This window comes from Rosa rugosa, chromosome 3, assembly GCF_958449725.1.
Source record: "Rosa rugosa chromosome 3, drRosRugo1.1, whole genome shotgun sequence".
NCBI lineage: Eukaryota > Viridiplantae > Streptophyta > Magnoliopsida > Rosales > Rosaceae > Rosa > Rosa rugosa.
The window spans coordinates 17,159,410-17,170,621 of record NC_084822.1 but is presented as its reverse complement, the minus strand read 5'-3'; the positions used below and the strand labels follow the sequence as shown (position 1 = coordinate 17,170,621).

General features: G+C 35.8%; 1 protein-coding gene and 1 long non-coding RNA gene across 2 annotated transcripts; one reads left to right on the top strand and one right to left on the bottom strand.

The window, feature by feature from the left end:
* Positions 1-1,785: 1,785 nt before the first annotated feature.
* LOC133740204 (F-box/LRR-repeat protein At3g48880-like) lies at positions 1,786-3,976 on the bottom strand. The gene is made up of 4 exons (XM_062168140.1): positions 3,849-3,976; positions 3,415-3,501; positions 2,696-3,081; positions 1,786-2,612 (listed from the first exon to the last, which is right to left on the bottom strand). Exons 2-4 carry the CDS (start codon positions 3,469-3,471, stop codon positions 2,123-2,125), a joined length of 933 nt encoding a protein of 310 aa, XP_062024124.1. The 5' UTR covers positions 3,472-3,501; positions 3,849-3,976; the 3' UTR covers positions 1,786-2,122.
* A 5,469-nt stretch (positions 3,977-9,445) lies between these two features.
* Positions 9,446-10,637, top strand: LOC133736226 (uncharacterized). The gene is made up of 2 exons (XR_009859463.1): positions 9,446-9,509; positions 10,409-10,637. It is a non-coding gene; the product is annotated as an uncharacterized LOC133736226 (long non-coding RNA).
* The last annotated feature ends 575 nt before the right edge of the window (positions 10,638-11,212 follow it).

Genomic DNA, 11,212 nt, shown 5'->3' with positions numbered 1-11,212 from the left:
GCCTAAATCGAGTTTGCACACGCATTGCGTGTGTGCCGGTTGCTAGTATTATATTATTTCCTTACTTTATTTTATTTCCTTATCTATATTTTCATTCTTATTTTCCAAGATATTATCATATTATTTTGTGTTTTAATTTTACAGAAATTCCATCCCTTATTTTTTACAACATAGCATTCTGTTGTAAGTTTCTTCATGAATGTAGAATTTTTTGCACCCTGATATACAGTTTGATCTAAACAATGATTGTTTTTGGGTGTGGAATTGTGGATATACTTACAGATGGGATTAAGGGCATTTTGTATCTCTTTGTGGAAATTGACTAATTGATAATGTCTTAACTAGACTAAGGGGCAAGAAGATGAAGTGAGTCTCATGGAGAAATTAGGCAGCTTTTTGTTTCATCTAACTCAGGCCATGATCGAGGCGGTCTTGTCCTAGCCCTATCCACCTCTATGTACTGAAATTCTTAGCCCTTTCCATTTTGGCATTTGTTGAGAAATCCACTTCTCTTCCTAAGGGAGTTATCTGGCATGATATTATTGGTCAGAGTTTGTCTTGGGGAAGAAACGCATTAGAAACAACCACAATTCTCAAACTTAACTTTATGTTCCGGCATGGAAAAACGACTTCTTGTCCATGACGTTTTAGCTGCTCTGCTCCTCACTGGAGGAGATAAGTTGAGTGTTTACATCATAGAATTTGTGCTCAAGTTGTTAGATGTACTCTAAATCTTTTCGACTGATCAGATAAGTTGGCACTCCTGAAGGACTTCACTATACTATCTGATCTAGCCAAATCTTTCCAACGAAAAACACATTACTCTGCAGAAGAGATTCATCGCAGATGCGAGTACATAATTCAAGCAATACTAGAAATGACAATCTAGATGAAGCCACATTGAGGTAAACTAACAAGCATCTACAGAAGTTCTATGTTCGAATCAGCACGTTATAAATTCACCCAAGATGCGTATCTCTGTTTCAAGCAAGGTCTTTAACCCCAGTTGCAATGATCATCTCTAAACATTGCAAACCTCTCAAAACTAGCAAAAGCAAAGACACGATACAACTTGGACACAAAGCCTTCTTAGTTATTTTTCCATCCAGAACCCTAATGCCTATAAACTCCACAATATGTAAAGGATCTTCTCAAAAAAAAATGACAATATGTAAAGGTAAAACATCCCAACCAGTGAATATTACTAAAGCAGAAAGTAAAGCACTAATTACCTCAGTCCTTTGAACAGAAAGGGAGCCATGGCTTCTGCAACCCTAGCTTGCAATTCAAGCCTCACATCGTCCACCGCAAGAATCCACCTTGGAAGAGATAGTGGGTCGTCAATAGAATTGGGCGGCCTGGAGAATGTGGTTGTGGTTGTGGTTATGGTTGAGACCCTACCAGTAATTATGGATCGGAATTTTAGAGGGGAGAGTATGTTTTGATCGGAGGTTGGAACTGATTTGAATGGTAACTAATTTTGATGGGAATTTTAGAACGATGTTTCAAACAAGATTGCAACCGCACCATGATCATCTTAGATCCAACACTCAGAATCATCAACTTAAACCCATATACCAAACTTATTAAGGGTTTAGCTGGTGAATTTGAAAGTTACAAGTGAACTAAATTCCATTGATGCACTCGTGCCTGGTCTAATTTGATAGTTGTCTTTCCATCTTGGGGAGAGGGGCAAAAATAGCTAGTTGGTCAGTTTGATAAGTTTATTTCTTTGGACAAAAATACTTTGATAATTTGTTAGCGGAAAATGCCCATCCCTTGTTTAGAATCTCGAGACATTTTGAACGAAGAAGAGATGCACATATGATAAGCATCACAAAAGAGTAGCAGGAAACCTAAAAGGATTACCAACCTACACTTTAAAAACAAGCAAAAGAAAAATCACATAACCTAGTTGAAAACAATCACAACCAAAAGGACTAGGATGATCCAACAAGTAACCATTGACCGGCCAGCAAAATATAAAATATTTTAGAGACACCATTGCAGGTTCCACTTCTTCCGTTGAGAGTTCCTGCACAAAAGATGGTTCAAAGCGGCTTCCTGATCTGCATCTACGTACTATACTAAAGATGACAAATCCAAAACAGATTTCCTCACATCAGCGTCCATCATAGACAGAATCATGAAACCAAACATATTTTCCCTCCTTGGAATGGCGATCAAAAAATCTAGAACCTTGGCATTTGAAATCACTGATATGAGAAGCAAGTTTTGATATTTCCTTATCACCTGCATCGAAACCAAGACAATTTCTGGCATCCAAAGACACAAGTTTTTTGCAGCCCTTCAGTAATCTAACAAAATTAACCCGTTCGATCTTTGCATTCATCATAATTATGTGCTTAAGATTAGGCAACTTTGCAATTGCCAATGCAGCATCTTTGCGAACCAGACAGTCAGGAATATCTAAATAATAGAAATTCTTGCAGTGAAGGCCTATTTGGGAAATGATTTTCTCCATATCATGGTAGCAGCTTCCCATTAGCAAATACTCCAAATCTTTCCACTTGCCAATCATATCAGGGATCATTCTTGATTTATAGTAGACTACATCAGTGGGTAAAGTCAAATTCTTTAGGCAAGGACACCTGAAAAAGATAATTAACCTTTATTTCCAGGTAACAAAATAAATTATGTTACACAAAAAAAATACTAGAGGGAGTACACTTACGAAGCTGCAACATGTTTCAGTGCTTCTTGTGAAGCACACACAGGTAGCCTGATTTCAGTAGCACATCCTTTGCTACGATTGACCATAAACTTTATGAATGCAGTGATGGAGAAGCTCTTGTTGATTCGGTATTCAAAAACAAATCTTTTTAAAAAGGGATCAAAAGTCCAGTCTTCAGTTTCAACATCAGAATTATAAAGACTAGTGAAAATGATGGGAAAAATGAGACTTTCCCAACATTTAGGATCAAGGCTTGCTTTATGCCATGACTTGCAGACAAAAGGAACATCCATGAGCAGTGACTCCATACCACCTCTTCCAACTTTTCCAAAGATATTCACCAAACAATCATAGTCCAACTGATCCCATTTTCGCTGATCCATGAACTACACACAAAAAATAACTGCCCATCATCTTTGACAACAAATGTATTAACATGTAGGTATGCTTTCATAGAGTCGAGGATTATCATATAATAAACTAAAATGTCCATTTATCTTCAACGTAAGAACAATTCATGGTATGACTACTGCTCATGAATTACAGTAACACTAAAGGATGCAAAACAGAAACACTAAGACACTCAAAATACTCACCAAATCCAAAGCAAACAAAATCTAATGAAGCATTCGTATTCAACGACTAATAATGCCCACCGGAAAGAAAACTAATCCAATCCAGATTTAGAAAACAAACAAAAAGATATGCTACTCACTCACCTGCAGAAGTTCCTCTATGGAACTGTTGCAGCCCTTCCAAAATGCCTTCTCGAGCATTCTTGATACTTGAAATTATGGACGATTCACCTATGCAACAAAAAAAAAAAAAATCGGGTACTAAAGATCATCTTTCAATTGAAGCACATGCCCAATACTATGAATATTGCATTAATGATTTCGTTGATTCCAATCCCCAAAACCCTTTGCCTTGAGAAACCCATAAAATCATAACAAGAAAGAAGTTCACTTTTTTTGAATTGCTGTACAGAAATTCCCCAAACCCTAAAACCCTGACATCAATTGAGAATTTGATGGCGTCAAAACCCTATATTGCGAAACCCTAAAGTGATAATCTTAACTCAACACAGCCCTAGATCATGAAGTAGGACGATCGATGAAGTATAGAAAAAGAAAAGAGGAGAGATGGTGCTTACCCAAGTCGATGAGAAGAGCAGGGAAGGGGATGTTCCTGGAGAAGAGCAGAGTCGTTTGGGCCTTTTTTTAAGTGCCAAAAACTCCAAAAGCTCTGTTTCTTGAGAACTGTGAGGAAATAGGACACCACAAAAAAAAAAAACTCCTTTGGAGGGAAATAACCCGCCAGAACTTGGTTTTCAATGTAGATATTTAGCGCGTAGGTACCCTAGTGGCCTGGTCTATAAATCTTTTATTTTTTGGTTTGAGAATACCCTAGTTTATAATCTTGGAAAGGTCAGGGGTGTATGTATGGAAAAAAATAGAAACGTAACGGAATAACAACCAATTTTGAGGATGACTATGTAGAAATATTAAGAGCAATGCAGACATATCCCACACCTCAAATATGCAAACATCAATCCTCTCTCTCTCTCTCACATGTTCTTATCTCCTCCTTGCTGCACTCTTCTGAACTCAATTTCTCTCACTTCTCTCTTTTCTTGATTGTCAAACGCAAACCACTACTCAAACACCGATTGTTCTCTCAATTTCTTTATTGGTATTCCTTTGTGAGTTAGCAAAGAAACTAAGGGCCCGTTTGGATATAGGGATTTATTTTTTTTTGATAAGAAAAGAAAAACAATTTAAAGAAGAAAGCCTCTTGGGCAACCAAAGTTTACAACGTCAAAAATTAAGGCTCTAGAAGCCTCACTTGGGACCCTATCACTCCAAGACATAGGAGAAGCAGCATTATGTCCTAAATTTGCAATAGCATCAGCTACAAAGTTTGCTTCCCTATAGATATGCTTAAAGGTAATTTGAGAAAAGGAAGTTGCAATGGTTCTAATGTCTTCAATCAATTTGAGTAGCCTCCACGGTGGAATCACCCGTCCTGTAACTGCATCAATAACCAACTTTGAGTCTCCTTCAACTTCAACTCTTGTAAAACCTTTGTCTTTGGCCGCAATTAGACTATCCCTAAGTGCAGTAGCTTCTGCAACAGGAGTAGAAGAATTGCCAACACACTTGGTTACAGCAATAACTGGTCTTCCATTATGGTCTCTGATAACGAAACCACTAGCAGCTGAATCTCTTCTAACTGAGCCATCAAAATTGATTTTAACAAAAGAACTAGGAGGAGTAGACCACTTAATTGTGGTTGAAAGGTTTGAAGTTTTTGCTCCACTAGTACTAGTGTTAAGATCTGCAAAGCTTTTCATTATTGCTTCAACTGCCATAACAATTGACATAGGATTGACAGAAGCTGTTCTGAAAATAACATCATTTCTAGTCTTCCAAACCTGCCAGCATAAAGTAAGAATCTTTGCAAACAGGTCAGCATTGTAAGGTTGTAGTAAGAAAAGTTCCTCAAAAACTTTGAGATATCCTTCCTCCCAGTCTACTGGGGTGTTAATGTTTGCCAACCTCCACACTTCCTTAGTGAATTCGCAATAGCCAAACAAATGATCAGCAGTCTCATTATCTCTATTACAGAGAAGACACGAGTTATCATTAATAATCCCAAACCTGGAAAGTCTGTCCCTCGTTTTGAGTCTTCCTCTCAGCAACAGCCAGCCAAAGATTTTAATTTTTGGTTGAACATTAAGCTTCCAGAGCTTATTAATCAACTTGGACTGGCTATGCTTACGAAGATGATCATATTACAACCACGTAGCAGATTTAATAGAAAATTTACCATTTGAGGAGGGACCCCAAATATATTCATCTTCCTGTTTACATACAGGTAAAGGAATGCCAAGAATTTGCTTCACAATATTAGGGTCTAGAATAGAAGCAAGCTTTGCCTTGTCCCATTTACCATTAATAATATACTCAGCCACTGATTCTTCTAGGTTAATCATATTCCTTTTATCATCAGGAATGAGATCAAGTAAATGACAATCAAAGGCCCAATTAAAAGTCCAAAATTTAATATTCTTACCATTACCTATAATCCACCTCATTCCTTTCATGATCAGGTCTCTTGCATCCAATTGGATATAGGGATTTGGGAGTGTGGATTTGGATTTGAAACCCCCAAATCCAAATCTGCTTGTTTGGCTGTCTTCTTTAGTGAGTATTTCGATTTCTTCAAAATCACCCAAAGATTTCAGATAGCAAATTTTGATGATTTCAAATAACTGGGGTCATTTCAAATAACTAGGAGACCCTAGTTATTTCAAATCATCAGGTCATGGATTCCTTGAAAAAACAGATCGTGCTCTCTCTTTCTTCTTTTCTCCTCTTTCTCTCTCCAAGGTTTCTCTCACATCCTTCGATCTACTCTCTCTCTCTCCCCCCCCCCTCCCTCCCCACGCCTTCGTAGCTTATTCTGCATCGCCGCCGACTCCGGCAACGGTGGCGGAGCTCTCCGCCACCGACTCCATCCCGATCTACTCTCTCTCTCTCCAAGTTTCTGCATTTCGGCTCAGCCTCTGAATCTTCTTCTGCGTCGCCGATGACTCATTGACGCTGACAATGGTGGCTGAGCTCTCCGCCGCCGACTTCATCCCCTCCGAGTCAAGTTTCAGATTGCTCTACCTTTGATGGTTGATTTAGTTGAGATGGATGCTGTTCTAATATTACAAAATCTAAATCTTCAATTTTAAATCTCTATATATCTTTTTTAATCCAAACAACAAAATTTAGAATACACATATTTCAATTCTGCAAATTTTAAATACATAAGATTTGAAATTCAAATCCAAATCAAAATTTTGTTTCCAAACGGGGCCTAAAAGAAATCAGAGCTGGGTTTTGGATTTTTCTGAGAGCAATACGGTGGCATAAGAGGACCTGTACATAGACGCTCAATCCTTTTATTTATTTTGGGTTTTCAAGAGAAGATTTGGAGAAACATATAACACCTAGAACTGGGCTGCCATTTGGTTTGATAATTATCGAAAATGCCAACCGATACTTTAATTTTGGTAACTTGCATTGACATTTTGGTAATGAAAACCAATAAAATTGAAATCAAATATTATTGAAAAATTTGGTTTGATTTTGGTAAATATCGAATGTACCGATTATCTAAATATTAACTACATATACTCTAGTTTTTAATACTCACACATGTGTATTAAGAAATATAAACACAATTATTTTCATAATAGTATTAACATTATTACTAATAATAGATTAACAGTATGTTTTAAGTAACCTGGCAAAAGATCGTTAAATGACCAATTTTATTGAACATGACTAAAACTTGATGTCATATGTACATAAGGAGAGTTATAATCACATAAGCAGATGAATACAAAGTTTTCGACTACTTATCAAATTAAATAATCTGGTATTGTTCATTCTAATTTATATTATAAAGAAATACTTGTTGTAAAGTTAGTAATACCGAAAATTGAAATACTGAATTTGGTAAAAATGATTAAGAGTTTTTCTATTGGAACCTCTAAATTTACTTACTGGACCTCCTATATTTTTTACACCTCCTATCAAATTTTCAAATACTAAATTTACTTACTAAACCTCACTGAATTTCCTCAAATAATCTCACTCATATAATTTACAAACAAACTATTATTTTTAAAACAAAAAACTTAGTTAATTTAATGAATTAATTACTCTATAAATCTTAATTACATATCCATTCCTTAATCAGACAACATAAATATTTTTTTTAATAAAAAAAATTAAACACAAGGTATTGAGTTTTAAAAATTAATTTCTAATCAACAAAAACATAACATGAACTATTTTGTGGTTTTTTTTTTTAACTTTTTTTTTTCTGTTTTAGCTCTGCAAAAAAAAATGAAGATTACTCATTTTTTCTTAATGTTTATTTTATGTACCTCATGATTAATTATTTAAATATTTTTTTATTTTTTTTAATTGCTAGCTCAGTTTTTGTTTTTTTTTTTTTTGTTTTGCAAATATAATGGATAGACTTAGATTTAGGTTATAATATGATTTGTTTTGTTTTCCCTCACCAATACGCGTTCAACATGTATATCATACATTTTTATGTCACATAATCATAGTTTTAATTTTTATTAAATATATATGAATGCTTTAATGAGTATGTAGTGAAATTGGAAAATTAAAATAGATAAGGAAAATAATAAATAATGCAATCTAATATTATTGAATTGGAAAGTCTAGAAAATCAATGTAATATTTTTTTGGTATAATTATTGTCCTTAATAGTCATTTTATAGTAGGTTATATATGTTATTTAATAATTCATAATAGAGTGAGGTCAAGTGAGCAGATTTGGAGGTCTCAATAGCAACACTCATGATTAAATACCGAAAAGTTTTGGTTGGTAATTGGTAGCTCCATTTTGAGACCGAAAGCTTTGGTTTTGAAGTTGGTAAGGCCTATAACAGATTCATACCGATCGAGTGACAGCCCTACCTAGAACCCATCTTATGTAGGTTAAAGCCCAAGTAGATTTTGTAGAAAAAAATAAAAAATTAGTTTACTTAATTTACAATCCATATCAATGTTCTAAGATTCTCCTAGTTAAACTCAAAACTTGACGGGTTTGGTAAAACAGACATTTACGATACTATTAACCCATTGTTTGGCCAAAACCATTAGCTTCTTTAACCAATTGTTTTGCCAAAATCAGTAGCCTCTGGAAACTGTCGCCCGCCTATAAATTTAGCATACACTCTTGCAGTAGATGCACAAATAAAATGTACTATTTCTTACAACAGCTAGCTAACCGATTTAGTAGCGTTTGCAATTCAGTGAGAAAAAATTAATAGATATCCATGGTTGAGAATTGTGAGGTAGCTGCAGAAAGTCACGATGAAGATGAAGACGATGATGATGCCAAACTTGAAGAAGTTTGCCCAGTAGTCGAATCAACGATTTACCAAAGGTTTGACTTTTTGGACGCCTCTGATTCAATCTAGGATCTGATCGTGCGGCCGAGATTAATCCAACTTCAACGCTTGATCTAGGACGATCTAGACCTTGTCTCAGAAAAAGTCAGGTATTAAAGTGGTTCAATTCTGTATTTTGAAGAAGTTTGTAGTTGACAACTTTAGCATCTGAGGTGGTTGGCCGGCGTTGACCGCCGTCTGACCTCCGCATGTGGCGGCGCGTCGGACCATATTTTGAGTTTATATTATCTGGACGATGATCTATGCATCCATACGAGCGTTTTGGTATATTACAAGGTTATGTTAGAAAAAGTTGGTAAATAGTGGATTTACGTTTTGACGTTACTATTTAACGTTTTTACGTTTATCTTCGGTTTACGATCTGCGAAGATCAGACCATCGGTTTTACTTCAAATTTTAATATGTTGATCGTATGACTGTCCCGGTGACTTTGTGTGGTCATGGGTGAAGATCCGACCGTTGGATCTTCGTATAAATGCAAAACAGTGATTAGGGAGGCGATTCGTGAGAATCCGTCCGTCGGATTTTCATATAAATTTGTGAAGATGTTAGTAAGGACGATTCAGGAAGATCCGACCGTTGGATCTTCGTGACGATTTTTGGAGGGTAATCCTAAGGGCGATCCGTGAGGATCCGACCGTTGGATCATCATTTAATTTCGATCCGACCATTGGATTGTCGTTTGAATATGTTTTTGAGTTATTGGCTAAGTTAAGGTCATGTGTGATTAGGTGATTGACGGTCTCCCTTGGGTGAGCGATTTCGGTGTGTATTGTGTTGAATTGAAGACGCAGCGGGAATATCGAGGTGAGTAAATCGCACATGGTTCATTCACGAACCGAAATTCGGTGATTTTATTTAATTGGGAAATTGTGGAAATTGTTTTATGAAAATAAATATTTGTTTTAAGTTATATGGACTTGATCGACTACGGTCCAGAGGTAAGTAAAATGTATTTAAACTATAAAAATGAATTTCTAGATTTTATTGCATGTGAACTATAGTTGGTATTAGTGGTCACTCTTGTGTGGGTGACTACGTATATATATATTTACGTGGAATATATATTGGATGGTGTGACATCGGGTGAAGTATTAATGTGATTTACTGAGTTATATTTTGAGCATTACCCTTTGGAATATGTGATTTATCTTAGATGTTGTGTTGTCTATGATAATGGGTAATTGAGTAAAGTGCGATAGTTGAGTCGTTGAGATGAATTAAATGAGGAGTCGAGTGAATTGAGGAAAGCAGTCATTCGTAAGGTGAACCTTGGCCCAGGTGACACTTTACGATACAGTTAGAGCTCTAGTCTGTCTGCCGTCATACTGCTTGGGGGATAAACGAGTTATCATATGCCCTTGGGTATGACATGACATACTGAATGGGGTGATTAATATAATTAATCATAAGCCTGTAAGTATAATATACTGCATGGGATGATTTATATAAATAAATCATAAGCCTGTGAGTATATATTGAGTAAGAAGTTGTTTATTATTGAGTAGTCATGACGAGATGTGAGTTGATTGATGCTTGAAGTGATGTTGTACACTTCTATTCTTATGCAAAACAAAATTAAAATGTGCTTGAGTTGATTGTGTTACTTTAAATCGTGCAATCCTTTCATTTACTCATACGAGCTTTGCAAAAAGCTTACCGGGTTTGTATTGTTGCAATCCCGGTACACTATTCAAACGGTGTAGCGGGTAATCCTGCAGGTCAGGAGAATCAGGGCGGTGATCGAGCGGGTTAGAGTATTTGTTATAGTTTTACAGCATTTGTAATAGTGAGGTGAGTTAAGCTCATTGAGCCTTACAATTTGATTTGGTGAGAGTGTGTTGTAATAATTAACTTGAGGATTTGATTTATTGTAATATTGAGAGGTGTGAAGTGTGGTTGTTTGTGAGAAAAAAATTCAGGACGTTTATTCTATTAAGTTGTATAATTCATGTTTCGGATTTTAATTGTATTTAAAATTCGGGGCGTGACAATTTTATAGTAGGTTATATATGTTATTTAATAATTCATAATAGAGTGAGGTCAAGTGAGCAGATTTGGAGGTCTCAATAGCAACACTCATGATTAAATACCGAAAAGTTTTGGTTGGTAATTGGTAGCTCCATTTTGAGACCGAAAGCTTTGGTTTTGAAGTTGGTAAGGCCTATAACAGATTCATACCGATCGAGTGACAGCCCTACCTAGAACCCATCTTATGTAGGTTAAAGCCCAAGTAGATTTTGTAAAAAAAAATAAAAAATTAGTTTACTTAATTTACAATCCATATCAATGTTCTAAGATTCTCCTAGTTAAACTCAAAACTTGACGGGTTTGGTAAAACAGACATTTACGATACTATTAACCCATTGTTTGGCCAAAACCATTAGCTTCTTTAACCCATTGTTTTGCCAAAATCAGTAGCCTCTGGAAACTGTCGCCCGCCTATAAATTTAGCATACACTCTTGCAGTAGATGCACAAATAAAATGTACTATTTCTTACAACAGCTAG

What these genes read in the sequence shown, in the direction of transcription:
- LOC133740204 (XM_062168140.1), bottom strand. Translation starts at nt 3,471, where the DNA reads ATGCTCGAGAAGGCATTTTGGAAGGGCTGCAACAGTTCCATAGAGGAA. An exon ending in CCATAGAGGAACTTCTGCAG is followed by an intron (nt 3,082 to 3,414) that starts GTGAGTGAGTAG and finishes TTTTGTGTGTAG; the next exon opens with TTCATGGATCAGCGAAAATG. An exon ending in CTGAAACATGTTGCAGCTTC is followed by an intron (nt 2,613 to 2,695) that starts GTAAGTGTACTC and finishes TATCTTTTTCAG; the next exon opens with GTGTCCTTGCCTAAAGAATT.